Below are 22,072 nucleotides of genomic sequence, written 5' to 3'. Positions count from 1 at the left end.
AGAAGTTAATACAGAAGAGCTATGAAGTACTTATCGCATAAGTGAATGGTTTAAAAGTAATGAGAAAGGTCAGAAAAGAATTATACTGTGAATATAGCAGAAAGTTATTACCTCAAGAGTTAAACAGAGACCACGGGAAAAGAAGAATGCAGTTCAATAACATTAGAAAGATTTAATGTAATTCAGAGCTGGAATAAGCTAGGTGATAAAATAAAAATAAAACAGAATAATATATATATATATATATATATATATATATATATATATATATATATATATATATATTTTTTTTTTTGGTGGAGATTAATCCACAAAAAGATACCAATCAACAGGGAGATAAAATATGAAGCAAACCTATAAAGGAAATGTTCATTTGCAAGTTGCGAAGTAGAAAAACTATCAAAGTTCCTAGTCTGGAAGCAGAACCCACAACCGTTTGATCTTTCATCTATCAAGAGTGAAAGCTATCCAAGCTACTGACAGACAGGCACAGATACATACAGACTTACATAAGGATACACAAACAAATCCAGCACTGTAACACCTTACTGTAATAACCCATTTTGCCATGGCATTTTCTTTATACTGGAACATGTCACTGCCATGTTTTGCCCTTTTGGCAAAATCATCATTCATTTCACTATAAGTCATTACATGCCACAAATAACTTCATCAAATTAAACTGGCGTGGTTAACCACACCCTTCCTTGATATCGTTGATGCTCTCCATGACATTCATTTCACTGTAAGTCATTACATGCCACAAATAACTGCATCAAATTAAACTGGCGTGGTTAACCACACCCTTACTTGATATCGTTGATGCTCTCCATGACATTCATTTCACTGTAAGTCATTACATGCCACAAATAACTGCATCAAATTAAACTGGCGTGGTTAACCACACCCTTACTTGATATCGTTGATGCTCTCCATGACATTCATTTCACTGTAAGTCATTACATGCCACAAATAACTGCATCAAATTAAACTGGCGTGGTTAACCACACCCTTACTTGATATCGTTGATGCTCTCCATGACATTCATTTCACTGTAAGTCATTACATGCCACAAATAACTGCATCAAATTAAACTGGCGTGGTTAACCACAGCCTTACTTGATATCGTTGATGCTCTCCATGACATTCATTTCACTGTAAGTCATTACATGCCACAAATAACTGCATCAAATTAAACTGGCGTGGTTAACCACACCCTTACTTGATATCGTTGATGCTCTCCATGACATTCATTTCACTGTAAGTCATTACATGCCACAAATAACTGCATCAAATTAAACTGGCGTGGTTAACCACACCCTTACTTGATATCGTTGATGCTCTCCATGACATTCATTTCACTGTAAGTCATTACATGCCACAAATAACTGCATCAAATTAAACTGGCGTGGTTAACCACACCCTTACTTGATATCGTTGATGCTCTCCATGACATTCATTTCACTGTAAGTCATTACATGCCACAAATAACTGCATCAAATTAAACTGGCGTGGTTAACCACACCCTTACTTGATATCGTTGATGCTCTCCATGACATTCATTTCACTGTAAGTCATTACATGCCACAAATAACTGCATCAAATTAAACTGGCGTGGTTAACCACACCCTTACTTGATATCGTTGATGCTCTCCATGACATTCATTTCACACAGCAGTTGTTTGGTATGCCAGTTCATTGCTGCCACATGCCCTCGCCTTCCACCCAAGAGCAAGTACCTACACGCAGAGACAAAGTGAAAACCTATAAGACATTTCCTGAAACAGTCTTTAATCGCAGCCAGCATTACTAGTAGTTAACGGATAGGTTTTTAGGACAGCCTTGACCTGAATACTCTTTGTACTGATATTTCATTCACCTTAGCTCATATCATGCAACAGAAGGCTATGCTGCTACAAGCTGGAGGATGTGCAAACTATTTATTTATGAAAAATCTCAACACACAGATACAAGCTGTGAGTAGTTATTAAATCTGTGGCCACCCAGCCTGTCTAACCTACCTACTAAAAATGTAGGGCCCTGGCATTCAAAAACATAGTGCACAGATGCAAACAAGCATTGCATTGCATGCACCATTTTTACTAAGCTGACAATTCATAGACAAGGATCACAGTACTAAATGTATGTGTATGTGAATGGCATATCAGTTCATATAGTACACAGTTGTGTACTACATGCACTGGTCTCCTGACTGTGAGGGGGAAGGGAATACCATGCATCTAGGACAAGCAACTCCTTAAGTTACAATACACTTATCTAAGGATTATCACCACAGTCTGGTAATGAAGGAGATCTGGAGCTGCTAGTGTTCCCACTGGTGCAAGGTTGGTAGCATTACTGTGTGCGGCCACAGGGTAAATTGTGGTGGGCAGGGCTGCCTGCAGTACAAGGAACTCTTTTTTTTTTTTTTTCTTTTTAGTACAGCACTGCTACACTGCACAACTGTAAATGCAGAGTAACACAACTAACAGAAGGGGACTGCTGCCCTAACAAGAGCACCACCATCTGACTGTACATGGTTGGAGCTACACAGGTTCTTATGTTGGGATCAGCCAGTACACAGAAAGTGGTATGTTTATCAGTGGAGTATGACTGGCAAAGGGGTTATTTACATACATACTCTGTACGTGGAGTACTATGGCTACAAAACTTCACATTGTGTACCTCTGAGTCGGACTCACAGAAGGCTTTGGTACACTGCTCTGTGGCATACGTGCTTATCACCATTGTATGCAAAATTTAAGAATAGTCCCCATTGACTTCAGTGCAGTTCATTAACATGACACCACAGAAATAAGGTTAAGTAAACACTGTGGGGGTGAACAAGCAAAACAAAATTTACGCAAGGCTAAGTATTTAGGAAATGGAAATGTTCACCAAGCACAATTAATTTTGTTAAGATGGAACTTAAAAAGAGACCTTTTTTTTTTAATTACAAGCTACTGTTTCTATATTCTCTTTATACTTGGTACAACTTCAAAAAATTATATTAGTTTTAATATACTTTTTCTTTCATTCCAAGGACACCACTCCCTGCAGAAATACTATATGGATGTTTTTTATTAGCATTAATTAGTCTGAAATATACTACCACATATTACATTTACTTCACTCTTGCAGTCTACTCCTACAGAGACAGCCACAAGAATATCTAAAATAAACCTTAAATGCACAAAGAATAAGCCAGTTACTACTCAACAGGGATTGGAAGTAGGTGTGGTGGCCCCCTCCCCTAATAAACTTAATATTTAAGAACATTCTTGTGTGCTGCTAGGTCTCTATTACCTACTTCAACAAAAATTAGAAATGCGTCCAACTGTCAGAAGCTTACAGAATAACATTTTGAAATACTACATCATATATATTATACTGGTCACTATGGCACTGCTCTCACTGCCAAGTTACAATGAACCAACAACCCAACTTGAACTTACTCCTACTAAAACATACTCGGCTCTAAATGGCACAATATAATGGAAAAAGAACTCAGGGAAGCAGATACTAAAAAGAGAGGTTAGTGCAAATTACTGAAATGAGCCACTGCTATAATGGTGGAGCAAACTGTAGGATGCTGAATGAAGCTTCTTATTACATGCTCACCCCAGGCAGATGACAGTGCACAGGTAAGCAGTCACTATGTCACATGCACTCCTTGAAGACAACACTACATACATCACTGGGGAAAGATACCAGAGGATTAGACATTAATGTAGTCTAATATCAGGTTTGTACATAGTCCTACACTGACAAGGCACATAGGACTCGGGGCTTAGAATTCTGAAAACTAAAGTTATAGGGTAGGGGATTCCCTCCTGTACTTATAAGTAAACAGATTGCAATATTTAGTGCACCCTTAAAATTGAAGTTCACAGGCTAGATGACTGTTTACATACACAACACAAATAGTCTAATCAAACTTACTTTAACACTGATGCAGATACAGCACTGATTAAATCAGTTACTTAACAAGGATAAACATTCCCAACAACAGGCTTCTTCTTAAAACATTCCTTGAAACATCTTCTAAATTTCAACAGATGTATAACATTCGACGGTACAAAAACTATATCATTTGAACAGGGTTACTTGGGTTTAAAAATTTCATTTTGAGATATGAACAAAGAGGCTTCTCTACAGTAAAAGGTTTAATGTTCTGATCAATCGGGAAGATGCACAAATAAAGCTGGCCTGGAAAAATTAGTAACATAGCTGCATTTTCTATATCAGGTTTGATTTTCAAGGAATTAAAAGAACAGGTGTCCAAATACTGCCATTGTGGTCTCTGGGATCACAACTTCATCTGCAGGTCTGCATGAGACTGCAGAATACAACTTCCTTTGATAAAAGCAAATAATCAAGGAAACATCCAGCTTTCCAAATACAGTATCCACCACTTTAAGGCTTGTCTTCATGATTCACATAGAAAAAGTCCATCAGAAAAGAAGCAATATCATTACTGCTCTGAAATTTTTCAGGAAAACAAATTTTTAAAACAATAAACCCAACAATAACTATTCCCACAGAATTTTAAACAACCTTTTCAATTAACCATTAAATAAAAAGAGATGACAGAATCCTTAAAATAAAAAAGTGCATACCGTCCATTTCTAGTGTAGTGAATTCTGTACGGTCCAAACTGATCCAATGTCAAGTTAAAATACTGTGAAAGAAACCAAAACAAGGATGGTCATATTCTTTAACACAACAGCAAAATGGAAATTAAACACCTAAAGAGAATCATTTCTGACCTTGGAAGCACTTGTTATGTCAACAACCTCAGCAATGTCTTGTTGTTCAATGGTACACGTGTCTTCTCCATCATCCCCTTCAAGAAACCTACAACAAGATCAGAGGAAGGTTTATACTTTACAACGGCTGACATGCACGCTGAGTTTCAAAGATGTATCCAGTGGTTGCAGTACGCTATATAACAAAAAGTGGTTTGCAACATTCATCTATCCACACAGGGTACAGTCATACCATTTCTGAAAAGAGATGCATACAGGCAGAACAGACCATACTGGCAGTACAGACAACACAGGAACTATAGCAACATATTGTACGTAACAGCTGTGGAATTTTGTTTTCTGTACCCACCTCTATCTTCACTAACAACATGTACCTGCTGTCAGTAATGCCACAGGGGAAAGTACATGGTCACTGTGACTGGTTCATAAATGTATGCAAGACAAAGATCAAAGCCTGCAGTTTTCAACACCTGCATTTGCACTCTTATACCCAATATCTAAATATAGTTATTTTTTCTGGCAAACATTTTACAGTGATTTACTCTCAAACCAATGCATGACTATAACTGTACTATATACAGCATCTTATTTTTCAAGGAAGGATAACTTCTCATTCACATACCTGAATGTATTATTTTTGCAGATAGCCTAGTACTATCCAATGAACCTATGGATCTATTACTTAAATAAACATTAAAATTCATCATACAAACAAATATCTAAGTCAAAATGTGCATATAAACTTTACATTCTAATCATGTTGTGATAACAGGCATTCAAAGTTTATAAAGCTACCAACAATTGCCTAATACTGAATTCCACTTTTAATTAAAATTATATCACCACTCACATTAACCAACCTCCCAAGCCAATCTGATAGGCAACACCATTTCCTGACCTGTTATTAGACAATAACTCTAGTTTTGTCTCTCTTCTCATCAGCCCAGCTGCCTCCTAAACAGAAGTACTTTTTCAGATTTGGCTACCAAATTATCCATATTAAATGCATTATCAAATTATACTAAGGATACGTTGCTACTCAGCTTAAATAAAGCATCCCAGTCCAGGCTGCTCACGGGACTATTTATAACCTTACAATAAAGCCCAAATTATATTCTAAAAGACCAGACTCACTTTAGTCAACTATTAATTATCTATGGTAAACTGCAATACTAATGATTTGTTATATGACAAAACTTATCCTTGATGGTTAATTAACAGTAAGATACTACTTCAATTACAATTAACAGGCCTTAAAAGGGCGGTGCAGTGGTGCAGTGGTTAACATTGTCACCTCACAGCAAGAGGTTCTCCGGTTCGATTCTCGGCTGGAGTGCCTTCTGTGTGGAGTTTGCATGTTCTCCCTGTGTTCGCGTGGGTTTCCTCCGGGTACTCCGGTTTCCTCACACATTCCAAAGACATGCATCTGGAGCATTTCTCCCCGGGCCTCCGCTGAAAACAGGCTCTGTGGAACCTAGTCGGACTTTCCCAGTCAACAAATGATAAATAAATAAATAAAATAAAAAGTATTCTAACACTACGACTCCAGACCTACCTTTCTTCTGTCCTGAAAGCTTCAAGGATTTCAATTATTGAAATTCCCTTCTGCTCTCCTGAGTCAACTCCATAAGCAAAGTAACTACATGGACCACTACGTAATAATCCTACATTACTAAAACCACTCAGTATTTGTTATTATCTTAAGTATGCAAGCAACCCTACTTCAAGAAAAAAAAATCCCCTTGAAATTCCCATAGGAGAAACAAGTCAGTCCTTATTTTATCTAAAAGAAAAGACTACAAAACTGACAACCACAGTGAAAGACAGGGAAGTTATCCTTAGAAATCAGTCTTCTACTAACCCACCATGCAATAAAATGTGGAAGAGAATCACACTAACCAAATGTAATTCAAACCAACATGCAGACAGATTCTTTCATACCTTCAAAAGAACTTAACTGTAGAAAAGTTGTTTTAATCGTAATGTATTATCTGAAAAATCTATGGTTTAACCAAAAACATTCAAGCTATGATGACAAGTCAAGAAACTATAAGCATAAATAGCGGTATCCTTAGGGTGCTGCCCTGTTCCTTAGCTACAGAATATCCACATTAAATCAATACTGCTGGTATTATGGATCATGACAAGACTATCAATATCATATTCTATTTCATCTAGATCTTGCAGACCCAACATCTCCCTATTTTCAAATTCACCTCAAAGAGCCACCACACCCAATCAGTATTACCCTTCCAAACCATTAAATATTTATGCAGGGAATTTTGCCTACCTCCCCATTTTTATCACAGATGATCAGCTTGAAACAGACAAGAATCAATGGACTACCACGACCCTCAGTTCATGTAAGTCACCTAATCACCCTTCATCTTTCTACTTAGCTGCTCAGATTCTACTACTAATAGGATTTTATAAAACACGTTCTCATCATATGCAGAATATTACACTTTATTAAACTTGAAACAAAAAAAGCAAGCATACTATTTGGGTCAGTCTGTAGCCATGTGGTTGAGTGGACTATCAATGTCTTCTCTTACAATAACCTAATTTTTCATTATATTCTCCATTTCATCACAGTGAATCAATACAATGACTACAACTACTCTCAGAAGAACTTTTAAGTAGCTTTTACTACTTAAGAATGGTAAGAAGAAGAAAACTACCAATTTATGAATGGGAGCAACAAAGTACAGTGACTTATTCCTTGACAGCATCGTGAAACCTCTCCTGAACTTAGTTATGAAGTCAGAGCTTATAGTACTTTAACAATCTCCAAGCAAAGAATGGTACCCAAGTACTGCATATACAGAAACATACATTGTGTATGTGTCAAGTAGTAGCCAGCAAGTTGCTTGTGAGCTGCAGCATTCATGAATCTTCAGTCAGTTACACTGACATGCCCAGTACAACACAAGAGGAATCCCTGAACTTTATATTTTATGAGTCTGTTAATCAGGAAAACCCTACAAGGACAAGTGCATCTTTTTCTGGGAGGACTTAGAAGTACTCTTAATTTAAGTGATCTGATCATAGTCATACAACAGGCAAATGGAGACTAACAGAATAAAAACCAAGACTGCATGACAAAGCTACTCATGAACACACAGTCTTAATCTTCTGCACTGAACTCCCACATTTATATTCATCATTTAACTGGATAAGCATGTTTGCCTTCACAGGTGACTCAACAGAACTGTCTGGTTAAACAATTTAATGCATTTAAAACAACTGAAAGCACCCATACTTCCCATCACAACCCTGTGGTTACTCTACGACTCCAAAGTCCACAAGCCACGGGGTTTCCCCAACTCATGTCTTGCATTATTTTTCAGAGGCCCTTATCTTAACTACTATCAGACTGCCATTTTTAGAAGTTAAGCTTTCAGAGACGATGCTCTAAAACAAGGTCCACTACTGACATATGTACATAAAAGGTACAGACTTACTGAAAACATGTTACAAAATAAAACTGTAAAATTGAATCTCTACCATTGATCACACACGTTCTGACAGAGGCAAAATTATTATGATATTAATAGTCCAACAGTTAGTCTGATATTAACAGCAAGGATAGCTAAATGGAAATAGATGGAGAAAGCAAAAGTCAGTGAAAAGCAAATCAAAATTAAATGAATATAATCTTCTAACCCAGCCTCTTCTTGAAGCAACAAGTCATAACGTGCTGCCTGGGACTTTGCCAGATCATATTTATTTTCATGTTTCAGCAGCTTGTTCTTCAGCTTGTGGTTCTGCATGTTATTCTGCAGGGCAAGAGTGGAAAGAGAGTGTTATTCTCGGAGGGGGGAGGGGACACAAAAATGTACAACAAAAGTAACAGTTGCCACTTCAGAAAAATTAAGATACTGTCTCACACACAGCAAGCTGTACATGCAGTCCCCTTATAAACATGTGAACTATTAAGTTATAAACAAACAAGATTGAAGGGAATGATAAGCTTATATACCTAGACAAATCAACAGATTTAGAAATACACATCTGACCACAAATCCCAATTTTATACTGTAAGTATGCTTTCTTGTTCTTACTGGCAGCTTACTTACCTTTGGCAGCTCAGTATATACATACATACATACTACTTCAAAACTGTCTGTTTTATTGAGCCGTGAACTACTCATACATACATGGAATAAGTGGGTGTGCATGTCTGTGCACATATGTGTGTGTGTGTGTGTGTGTGTGTGTGTGAGCATATAATATAGATACACACATACACATAGATATAGAGAGAGACATATACACAAGAACACACAACAGTGCGTGTATACATTTGCATACACCTGTTGTGTTCATGTACAAGGTGTATATACTGTATTTAATGTTCTCTATGTATGCACATATGCACACACACATATAAATATATCTATCTATATATATATATATATATATATATATATATATATATATATATATATGTATATACATATATATGTGTGTGTGTGTGTGTATTACACACAGGTGTGTTTTCTTTACCCAAAATATCAGTCAACACAATACTGACCATGCTCCGACATAACTTAGGAGCATGCAACAATAAAGCAGTGTTTTTGCAAGCACCCCTGCACCCCCATATGGGGGGTGATCTTCTCAATCCAAGATCACACAATACTGAAGAAAAGGGAATAGTCCTCAACCCTGGAAAGGCAGCGAGCTCACACAATTGTTGACCACACTACATTAACAAATAGATACTGACTTTAAAGAAAGCAGACTTTATTAAACACTCCCACATGTAATTAAATATATGCTCACACATACTCGTGTGCAAATGGATACAGAGACACACACACACAGACAGACAGACAGACAGACACACACACACACACAGACAGACACACAGACAGACAGACAGACACACAGACAGACAGACAGACACACAGACAGACAGACAGACACACAGACAGACAGACAGACACACAGACAGACAGACAGACAGACAGACACACAGACAGACAGACAGACAGACAGACACAGACAGACAGACAGACAGACACACACACAGACACACACACAGACACACACACAGACACACACACAGACACACACACAGACACACACACAGACACACACACAGACACACACACAGACACACACAGAACAGACACACACAGACACATGATTACTGGCAGAAAAAAGTTTTTTTATGACAACAGACATCTAAAACTCATACTCTGAACTTGAGGGACAAAATTTATCATTCATACCTCTATCTGATTTGCTTTTAAATAACATCGGCACAGACTTTTATTTTTTATTTATTTATTTTTTTTATAAAATACAAAAGCAGTCTGTTCCATAAACTCCCTAACCACTGCTGGAAAAATTCAGACTTTGAATGACCTGATCACTTACTCATGTGAACCCCATGACTTCCATTTCTAGTAATATATGTCTCTCGAAAGGAAATCTCTACCAGTGGGCAGTCTGGTGATAATGTGTCTTCATCAGAGGCCAAGTGCCCAGGAGAAAGAATTTCGGAGGAATAGACCAATAAGCCCTCATCTAAGCTAGCTTCCTCTTCCTCTGAGGAGGAACCATGCTGCTTTTTCAAAGGCAGAAGGGTGGGCGAAGACAAAAAGGAAGGAAGGAGGCTTTGAATATAAGATGGCATTATATAAGCCTTGAGAAAATCTAGCCATTTCTTCTCATGGAACCTCTGCTGAGGAGAGGCATATTTAGTTTCTTGCTTCTTCTTTGATGGAATGGCTGGTTTAACAGAACAAGTGCGTGGAATCCTGTCAGACCTTGATAAGGGAGCCAGGTACCTCTTCACCATCGATGATCAGATATGTGTCCTCATAACCCTTTGAAATAATCATCCATGGTCCCCCACCTCTCTCTCTCTCCAGTAGAGGTAGGAGTTAACAGCCTCATCAGATGTGCGAATGAAAGTTGCCATACTGGTCTCCGGCAGAGTCATAGGAGAAGGCACCTCAGTGGAGCGTGGACATACAGTACCATTTTCTTGCTTTAGTATGTTCAGGTCAGAATGGGCATCCAAAAGAATCCATTTTCAGTTATTCTTTTTCTTTTTAGGTGCGAGTGGGATGCCCGAGCGGGATGTCAAAGGTTTTTAGCACTTTGGAAAGCATGAGGCTTTTGAGGTGTTGGATCTCCTAAATAGGTAATAAGGGAAGCTAACCTAGTTTTGAGAGTCTTGGGGACAAATGACTAGCAAATGTTACAATTACGATAAACATGTTCAGTCCCTAAGCAAAACAAACACTACATCTGGAGGTGTTTATAAGCAATCTGCTTTCCAGAGCTGTACTTCCCTCTCTTAGCCGTCATGAATTTTTTAAAAAAATAAACACAAAGAAAACGGAGGTTCCCCAATGGAGTAGTTATCTGACCAAGCCTTGGCAGTGGTAGTGGTACAATGACATGGTATTCAGAGACAAGACAGTGAAGCTTCTGTGTTCAGATGGGTGACAAGACAGTCTGAGGATCCCATGCTCACGTGTCCATTTATGTATCCTTACGCCTACGGGCTACGGTCCTATGTCGGATGCAAGTAGCATAAAAAAGTTTGTTGACTTTGGCTCTCTGGCCAAATATCAGGTTAGCCTTTGCAGGACAACCCACGACTACTGAATACTACACGTTGATCTAAGGAAGGACATCAGAAAGCCAAAAATCAGCAAACCGACTTTGACTTGAAATTTAACCAATTACCCTTCCTGCCAAGTGCTGAAACCCTGGCTAAGGATGCCCATGGGACTCTTATATTTCATTTTATCCCTATAAGTAATAAAATGCATTGCTTTACTTGCAACATAAAGGAAGAGGAAAAATGAACAACCCAGGGACTGGTAAACAGTTTAGGGACCAGTAACGGTTCCTGGACCACACTGAGTAGCATGAATAAGGCTCGTTTCCCCAATACTGCAGGTAGAGCTCGATGGACATGCAAACTGAAAATATATGTCAATAAAGTCCATCTCTATTTATGCAAGAGCCTTTTAAAGGAAACTTCACATGTAGTGGATTAGAAATAGCTTTATTTTATCAAAAAGTAGCGATGACAAGCACAAAGAGATCAAAGAAATGTAATTTTTTTTAATTACAATAGATCTGTTTGCACATGGTCTTTATCAATAAACACCACCAGTCCATGATTATTATTTTTACTGTTCAAGGCTTCCGGACATGTCAAAAATATCCATTTCCTGTGGCATAACCAAGTCTGTTTGCAGCCCCTGTTGGGGTGCAATGCATTAATTAGAATCAGTAACTTATGTAGTATTAATTTGTCATAGTGATCAATTTCTATCCTTAATCCAGTGACTAAATTCCCGTTCTGAAACCTGACTAAATCCAGACCAGTAACACTTCTACAGATATAGCTTTTTACTTTACATCATCCTATCCTCCAACAATGAGGATATTATATTTACAACAAATAACTTTCTGTACTTACCAGCCGTATTTTCTTTCCACGTTCATATTTGTTCACCTTCTCCTTGGCAACTGGAGCTTCCCCTGGAAAAGGATCTTTCCTCTGGTCAACAAAAACATAAAGGAAAGAATGAATAGATGCTAATATTATTCTGAAGTATTAACTAATGTGGATTAATTTAAAATTAAAGTGAGAACCTACTGTAGGGAGAATCCTACACTGATCCTCATGATATGACAATTGTACCTTAACTGCATCTGCCACACAGAAAAACTTCCCGTAGCAAACCAAATCCTACTTCTAGTATGGCTTCACATCTGGAATCAGTCAAGTAGATATGATTTAGGCATATCTGAAATGCTGTTCGTAATGCAGTAGATATGTGAGCTATAAACAATTTTTTAAATCAGGTGGATAACTATATGCCTTAAAAAGGGTTCTAGGTCATACTCAGCTTATAACAGCTTAAAAAAAAGTATGCCAAAGAATGAAAGTATCTGTGAAAGACCACAGGACTTCCCCCTGTACTAGTAATGGGCACAGGAAGTTTCTCAATGCTTCATCCCATGCATGGGTCTCCTCAAATTACCTTGGGTATGATCCCAGTTATTCTCTCTCCTGGGGGAAACTGCTTAGGCTTACAATGTCCTGTAAGGACAGCTGGCCTAGTATTTATCTATAAAGGTAAGTGTTACAGGCTGGCTGAATCTTCTCAATTTGCTTTCAGTTCAAAGCAGCTAGCATCGAATTGCATTTTCCTCGTGTTCAGTAAAAGGCTTCAATTCCCACACACCTACCTTTGTGAAATACAGTGCAACTGTAAGTGCAAATTCTTTCTTAACCTGGTTCCTATATGCTCAAAAAATGGTGTTGTATAACATACAAAGTTTGAGTTACTTCACAAGATGATCTGAATTGTAGCTTGCCTGAGAATTGGATGCCGCCTGTGTAAAGCGATGCAGCTCACTGTCAAAGGCTAACATATTTTTCCTTCAGTTTGCTCCAATTCAAAGGGGCTTTTTGAATTGTGATGTAAGTTACCACAAGTATTAATGAAACAGAGCTCTAGGTTTGCTACATTAGTGAACACAGTGGACTGGTGAGAGTTTTCCTTCGCTTGGATTCCTGTCTGCCCGACAAAACTGCCAAAGGCAATAGTCAACTCTCCAACACTCACAAAAGCAGCTTTAAAGTTAACATTTGTTTGAACTGCTCACTGTAACAGTAGAGGACTAAGTCTATTTGTCTTCACTACAGGGCTTTACTATTCTGATTATAGACATTTTAAGAGGGCTGGTCTACTGCTTCTTTCTTTGCTGGTCAACAGAATATGCTGATGGAATGGTTGGGGTAACTTAGCAATCACTGTTCAGCAGTGTTACTCTGCCTACAAGAAGCATAGCCAGTTCTACAAGACAAAATCTTGAAAAAGGCCACCAAACCTTCTAAACTAGGTAGACATGATATCTGGAACACCACGTCTGGTCAACTGAACAGAAGCAGCCTCTTGCGTTATCTTTTGACATTACATTCAGCTAGTGATAAACTGAAGTTTCTGCTCTCAGAAACTGCCTACCATGTGTAAGTGGTACACTCATCAAATCATGACAATGTATCTCAATGCATATACTTTGTAGACACAGCAATAATAAGTTAAAGTATCCATATAGCCATTACTTCATTATAACTCAAAGCTTTGAACTGTGCAGCAGAAGTATACAGAGCTATAAATCCAAAGTCCAGGTGCTGACCCAGGGCAAAACCTCCTGGATGAATGATGTGGCAAAATGCATTTAGTTCTGGAGATGCAATCCAGTTTGTAATGCCAGATCAGCATATTCAATGGAGAAAAGGTTGGCACTTCACAGATACTGAAAGTGGACACCCTTCAAAAGAAAGGTTCAGAGGCTACCAGACCTCTGGCAGAATGAGTTCTGATGAGTCACTTTAAGACTTGCACACAAAATCATAACAAAAAAACAGAGGTAGTAGAGAATTGGAAATTGTTTATTTCCCCAAATGGTTACCCAACTTGCTCTAAACACAGGAAATAACAGACTATACTTTCTAACCAAATTAGCCAAGAAAAATAAACAAAAAAGCTGCCTTTTGGGAATTCAGCACAATGAGATATAACCATCAGCATTTGGAGCAGGGGATATATTCAACAACAACTTGTTGACTAGGATAAAAAGGAAGCAGCAGATCTTCTGATTTAAAACAATATCTGGAAGGCTTAGAGGAAAATGTTACTGTATCATGCAGGGAGAGCCAAAGCTGTTCTGGGACATGCTGGGCAACTGCAATTAAGGAAACATTTTGTCTTTCTGTGTTTAACAAAAATCCTTTGAGCCACAGGAAGTGAATGGATACAGATAACTCCCTACTGGCCATGCTAACAGAGTTGTCTGATGCCTTGTCAAAAACTCTGTAAATTGAGGACTGAACCTGGAAATACGATGGTTTAACTCCAATAGTACCCAAATAGGTGTAAGAAGATTAACACGATGAAAAACATCTGGACTGCACTTCCTAATATGCTTCTGCTATATACAGATTATAACAGAGCATTGGTTTCTCTTGGAACCTGGATGATCACAATGTGAAAACTGAGGGACAATGCCATTTCCAACAGTTCCACGACCACTGGTGAACAGATGCGACTGAATGCCAAATTGTTTATGTAGCATGTAACCACAGCGAGCTGTCACCACTAAAAGAACCGGAACATGTCAGTTTTAATGTCGTGACAACCACAGTCATCTACAATATGCAATTCAAATTAATTTCTAGCTTTGTTTATGAAGGGGATAAAATCTTTTGGACTCAGGATTCCAAGTGCTCTCTTAAGATACCATCTTATTCGGACATATTCAAAACCCGAGATACAGGTAGAGGGGAAAAAGGGCTGAAGAAAAGCATGTAGACCAATGAGCTCTCTATCAGAAGTGCAAAACCCAAAAGAACACAGTCTGAAATTTAAAAAATAAAATACATTGTAATTTAAATTAAAAAAAAAAAAAAACTTTGACTTGTGGAACTAGACACTCTAACTGTATTATGTGTTTCTACAGGGGGAAGTGAGGAGAGCTATGCTTCCTGCACCTCTGATACAAATAAGAACAGGGGTAGTGGTGTATCAACTCTGACATGTCTGTACCTTGGAGTAAGGAAAAAAAACACACTGTACCACTCCCCTCATTCACATATGCATTTCTGCACTTCAAAGTATCACGATTACAATCTTCAGACTTTCTACAGGCACCCAACCAGAGGATTCATTTAGAAGAGCTGACAGGAAGCAGGAGCATATAGAAATTTCTAGTCCTTGCCATTATGATCTGTCCCCAACCAACTGGCCACTGAAAGTAGTTTGTTTGTTTGTGTCTTTCGGCTTTTCCCGGTTAGGGGTCGCCACAGCAGTACTCCGGTCCGCTAATGACTGGCAGTAGATTTTTTACGTACTGGCTTGCCAGGCCTAATGCACAACCTTCAACGAAGGAATGCCCATTCACGCATGTTGCTACACAGAAGACGCTCTGAGAAACGAACGGGCAACGTCTAACTGTGAAGCGACAATGCTACCACAGCACCACCACCGCAGTATTTTTGGCCACTGAAAGTAGTACAATGATTAAAAAAAAAAAAAAAAAAAAAAAAAAATGTACAGAATAACAACTTTCTAGCTCTGCTCCCAGAAGTACAGGATCCATAGAAGCATGAAATCAGTTGCAAACTAATATACTGCACGTTCACCTTGAATTCGGACAGCTGCTTCAGAATCAAACAGAATATCAGGGAAAAAAAGGCAAGAGATCTAATTTTGGAAGCCACATTTTGTGGGCAGTTTGATCCTTTAAGCCAGTCATATCTCCTCATCATTAAGCCAGATTCCTGAACGAAATATAGGCTGCATGAATAGATTTACACAGACGTGTAAAAAAAAAACAGCCGCACTATTAAAGATTTCACCACTTCTTACATCTCCAAACCCTGCACAGACTCATCATTCATGGAGAGGATCCAGGAGCAAAGCTATATCAGATCAGATGAGTTAAATGTATGTTGAGCATGTAGGTGGGCTAGTCCTAGGATCCTTTACAGCCATGATCTGGATTAAATGCAGTACAAAGCCTGTAGTATTTACTTATAGTGTTAACATCTAACATTATTTTCAACAGATATGGCAAACCAAACAGTTAAAAAAAAAGTTTGTAGTTAACCAGTTATGTCCAACAGACATAAGAGTTTAATATTTATAATATTTACAGTCTTGCATTTAACAGATGCGAGTTAACACAACTCAATAGAACAGATTTGACTACACAACAGCAAAGGATTACAAATGGTTAAAGTAGGAGAATGTCACTGCAAAACAGGATTTTAGTAGAAACAAATCTTGTTTCTATGATGGTCCTCAAATCTACTACAATTTCACTTTAAGACTCAGCTTCATGAACATATCCCTGTGACTCCTGAATGTCATAGCTTTCACAATCCCTAGTTTCATGTGAAAGGTCTGGGTGTAACAATTCTGGCTGCTCTTCTTTCTCAATCTTTGATTTTGATGTATTTGACTTGTACAATTCCTGGACTACTTCTATACAAGCTTACCAACTTCCTGATGAACTACTACTATGGGATACATGGGTTCAGACATTTTAACCAACAATCTTTTACTTCAATATGAAAAGCTCCCATTCCAAAAAGCCACTGGATAGTTATCTCCACAATAAAATCTGATAGTCTTCTGTAGTTTATGTCATAGCAGTATTTTTGTCTACGTTTGTTTCTTTTCAATACTTATTTTACTTGGTGTTGGTTTTCAGGCATCAGGAATTTAGAAATATGTAATCTGCTTTGCAATCCTTTTAATTCAACAGCTGAGCTGATAACAGACCGAGCCTCTGCAGTGGGGTATTCCTCCTATATTCCAAAACTGCAAAATGACAGTCATTATGTTTACTTCAGTTCTTCTCACAAAATTCTTCACTATTTGGATAATTACCTCTACTTGTTCATCTGAATGACAACATTGTGGACTGAATATTACATCTGAAAATATAGACCAAGGTCATATATGGTAGCCTCAGATATCTGCATTCTCAAAGATATAGACTTTTAATGCACTAATCACACTTACACTTGTGCCTGTACGTTTAATTTTTTTTTCAGGAGACTTGGAATAACAACACACAACTGAAATACCAGGCTTCTTTAAACTGGAATAAATCAGAGTCCTTTTGGAGTCAAGATACTCTGCAAACGGGTATACTGTCATTTCTTCACCTGGATTTTTGTTACTGTATGCACTGCAGATGGCACAACTCTATAGCACTACTTATTGTTTTGCACCTGGTCAAAACATTACAGATGTTGCCAATTCTTTGCATTTTACTAACCCCAAGAATCACTCTTGTATCACCTTCAAGACATATTATTTGACCAACTTTGAACATTACGCCAGAGTCGCAACTTATTTTGTCCATGAATGAAAAATGGACTGAATTTTCCTTCCTTACCGATGACTTTTGCTCAGGCCAGCTTTTAACTGTTAGGTCTTTCAGTGCTTGCGTTTGTAATTCATGTCAGCACAACTTTGAAATTATTTCACTTTTTCTTCTATCTTTGGTAACTGAGGTATTACTCCAAAAATCTCTAGTTCTTGCAGCAGCTCTTTGAATGTCCCTGATAAACCTGATATGTACAATTCTTTTTTGAGTGGCATCCTCTGTAACTCTGTAGGCAAAGGCTTTCACAACCAGGCTGCTTTCTTGCAGGATGACAGTTCCTACACCATTCTGGTTAGCATCTTCCTAAAATCAAGGCTCTCAACTTCTTAGCACAATCAAGAAATCTGGACAAAACGAAAAATAATACAGTGGGACAAAGGCCGAGAGAGAGAGAGACAGAGACAGAGACAGAGACAGAGACAGAGAGAGAGAGAGAGAGAGAGAGAGAGAGAGAGAGAGACAGAGACAGAGACAGAGACAGAGACAGAGACAGAGAGACAGAGAGACAGAGAGACAGAGAGACAGAGAGACAGAGACAGAGACAGAGAGAGAGAGAGAGAGAGAGAGATTTTTTTTAAATATTGCTCATAAGAAAATTGCTAGAACAAGTTTTGCATTAGCATACATTTTCTGAAGGATATGAAGTCTGAATCTCAATTGCTGGTCATTTAATGACTTCAATCCTCAATAATTTACATGAAAAAAATAAAACATTTTCATGAGAAACAAATCAAAAATAGGAGACAAAAATCTGGACAGTTGAGAATTATGCCTACAATGTATTTGTATCATGCTGTTTTAACAACAGAGCATATGTAAACAGTTTCCTGAACACTACAAAACTATTTTCCTGCTCAGAGTTCTATTGCCAGAAAACATCTTGTTCTGACAGCTTCATTAGAAGTAATATTATCTCAAAAGGACTCGAGAAATTTAGAAGGAAAAAAATCATTACTGGCAAACGAGTAAAAAGAATCCTAGTTTGCCACACAAGCACAGATATAGAAAGACAGGAAATCAATTCAGGAGATCCATGTGCCTAGCTAGAAGAGTAAATATTAGAAGAATCTAGAAATTCATACCACTGACAAAAATATATTAGATAATATAGAAAATAAAATAAAATATAACTGTTACGACTGACGATAATCAAATATCTAACCCTGACATTTTTGTAAAAGAATAGTTGAAAAATTCACAACCTGCAATAATGCTTTAGAGAATTTGAGCTCAACAGTGCACATAAACAAACAACACTCATTCATGTCCTATAACAGGGAAAGGGAAGAGAGAGAGAGAGAGACCCCCAGAAAACTGCTTCGTTGAAAGGAGCACTATAAAAGGATGCATTCAATCTGAGAATCAATAGGTTGTCACCTTGATGCCAATTTGAAACACTGCAGAAATATCTGGAAACTGATTAAAAGGTTTATAAACAGTTCTTACAAAATAGTTTCAGAGTTCTAGATTTGAGGATTCAATGTTTTAAGCAAACTGTGCAAGTATGTAGATATGTTAAATGAGAACATGTCAAATATAGTGAAAGTGCAACACCCAAAAGTGCTGTCATGGAAGGACGTGCCCAACATGTAATTTTCTACCCTACCTTCTCAGTCCAGGAGTGTGAATTTGAAGTGCAAAGAAGCCATACCATGTGTAGGTGGGTCTACTTTGAAACACTGAATTACCATAAAGTAGAACCACAAAACACAGACTATAACATCGAAAACTCAGAACACTGAAGAATTAGATCATAAATACATAATGCTGAAAATGTATGACATTGAGTGGTATACGTCAAAAATATAAATGTGTACAGTTTAATTTGTTAATGTTGTGATATCACTTTAAAGCATTGTAGTTTGCTGTGAACTAACATGGCGGATGTTATGTTTTGCAGCTTTGTAGTTGATTTAATGTTGTGTATTGAAAAATTATAAGGTAACAAGTAAATATTAATTTTGTTAAGTGATGGATTTGTTGCTTTTAAGGAAGTTAAGTTAGTGTTCTGAGAAGTGCTGGGCTGGGGGAAGTGAGTAGGGGAGAAAGCTTTTATCTTGCCAAGACATTTTTTTTTACATTCTGTATGTTGATCACAATACAGAGGGGATTAGGAAATCAGCTTTTTTCCACTGTAGTGCGATCTCATTGTTGGTATATTTAATTTATGGGGGGTGGGGTGAAGGAAATGTAGTAAAAAGTGTGTTGGTTAGTTTAGTTTTGTTTTAGGTGGAGGGGATGTTAGTTACATGTGCGATGTACTTTTCAATGTCATGGGATGCAGTGATGTAAAGTTTCAGTGTTGTGTTTTTTCATTGTTGTAAGTTTTCAGTGTTTTGGGTTTTTGATGTTATGGTCTCAGTGTTTGTGATTCGAAGTTATGGCAACTCAGTGCTTTAAAGTAGACCTGTGTAGGCATGCATTCACCTTCCCACACACCCTGGTATGTATACTGCCACATGCAGCCCTAACGATATGTTACTCAGCAGTTGATGCCCAGTCACCACCAGAAGTCACCTTGAAGCAGGACTCTCTCAACCCCCCCCCCCTTTAATGGACATCCACTGCTTGAGCTAATCAAACTACTAAGTCACGTCTGGTGCAGGCAGACATCCTGCCTTAGGACTAATAGGCCAGCAATCCAGCAGTAAATTTGATGAAAGAAAATGTCCTCATTTTACAGCATTTTTAAAAATTTTAAACCTTTAAGCAGTTCACCAATACAGTTCCTTCTGGGCCAAGCCTAAGGATTATCTGGGGCTTTTCTCTTCGGGTCTCCACTGAAAATGGGTTTGTTTGCCAACTCAGCTGGACTAACCTGGTTAACAAATGTGAAATAAATAAAAATAAATAAATTTGCTCAGGGTGTATACAGAACAGTCCTTCAGAGACAAAGCAATGGTAGAATTCTCTCAGCAAGTACCTCCTCAACAGATCCAACAGTTTGAATGGTAGCATAAGCTGCTGGAAAACACAGACTGTTACACAGATGGTAGGTATGGATTTCCAACAGCTATTAAAGATGCAATATAAACACATTACAATGCATATTACAGTGGCAGCCCACTAACAAACCCTCTCACAGCTGCAGAACTATTAGGTCTCTCTCTCTCTCTCAGAGCAGCCTATGCTGCCTTACCATGCCACTAAAAAGGCACATTACATTAATAATAAATACCAATGTCTGACCATGTAAATTCCATTTAAGTACTCTGTTAACTGCTGAGACATCTACTGGGACAACAGCCTGCACTCTTCCACTCTATGGGACCGGCACCTCACTGTCAAACCAGACATGCTCTTCTTACCCCAGACATAAGCTGCCTTCCCAGTGCACCTTTCGATCTGTTTCGTTTCTTATGTTGCCTAGGCTTCCCCTCTTGAGGATCATTATCTCCTTCTTTGTCTTTGGCCTCATGCTTGCCTTCAGTTGGAACCTTCTTACTTGCAGGAGCTCCTTCTGGGCCCTTTTCACTGGCATTCCAGTACCGCTTCAATTTCTAAAAAGAGAATGAAAAAAGGTGGATGAAAGAAGGTAGCACAGAGCAATAATGCAACACAACATCATCTCAAAACTTTCAAATTCTCTACCTAGAAGTAGCTTTAAATTTAAACGGGATAAAAAAAAACTATGTATGGCTTATGATGCATGAACTGCATCTCCCCCTAAAAACTGCTGAATGACTACAGAAGAATTCTACTAACAGGCAATGTTGTAGGAAATGGTTTCTGGATACTATCTAGGTCTTTTACTTGTCCAAAGACTTAGGCTGCTAACTCTTTCACCAGCTTCTCTCTGTTATAAGATGAAATATAAACAACTGCTCCACTATGTAATTACTACACCAAGCAATCCTTCAGTGTTTCTATAATTTATAATACAGGAATCTGTCACAACAATATACTTATTTCCGATTTGAGGAAAACATATACTACTGCATTACTTTAGGAGCATAAAAGCCTACCAGTACTGTCTGTGAAATATCCTCCAATGGCAGAAGTCACTCTGCTAGCATACTGCCACACAACACCTCTTCCATTATTTACACAGAAACTGCACTTTGATCCACAGCCAATAATCTTACTATTCCACTAAGCAGCATTAGACACAAGCTGCATTCATTTGCACTGGCTTACAAAAAATGTCAAAATTACACAAGAATGCTCTAGATCCACCTGGCCCCTATAGTATCTGGTTGTGGGGGCTATCTGGAATTTGTTGGGATTTTTTTGGACAGTATATTAAAGGAGCAATTGAAACATGTAGCTTCTCACATTGTAAATACAAATCAATATTGTGAGAAGGTCAAGAATTTCAAGTGGGATCCAAGTTTTTACTGGGCAACTGTAGATGT

General features: G+C 38.0%; 1 protein-coding gene across 1 annotated transcript in view; it reads right to left on the bottom strand.

Moving 5' to 3' along the window:
• The window catches only part of WDR46 (WD repeat domain 46), a 282,988-nt gene that overhangs the window by 183,677 nt on the left and 77,239 nt on the right, over positions 1–22,072 (bottom strand). The window contains exons 4-9 of the mRNA XM_044082172.1: positions 21,026–21,217; positions 12,226–12,306; positions 8,436–8,548; positions 4,770–4,857; positions 4,620–4,681; positions 1,635–1,739 (exon numbers count right to left, since the gene is read on the bottom strand). Coding sequence (XP_043938107.1) covers positions 1,635–1,739; positions 4,620–4,681; positions 4,770–4,857; positions 8,436–8,548; positions 12,226–12,306; positions 21,026–21,217 — 641 coding nt within the window. The remainder of the gene's footprint in view (positions 1–1,634; positions 1,740–4,619; positions 4,682–4,769; positions 4,858–8,435; positions 8,549–12,225; positions 12,307–21,025; positions 21,218–22,072) is intronic.

The sequence above is a fragment of the Protopterus annectens genome, chromosome 9.part0 (assembly GCF_019279795.1).
Source record: "Protopterus annectens isolate FY-2018-M chromosome 9.part0, PAN1.0, whole genome shotgun sequence".
Taxonomy (NCBI): domain Eukaryota; kingdom Metazoa; phylum Chordata; order Ceratodontiformes; family Protopteridae; genus Protopterus; species Protopterus annectens.
Note: the sequence above shows the minus strand (reverse complement) of the source record. Positions and strands in the feature narration are given on the sequence as shown.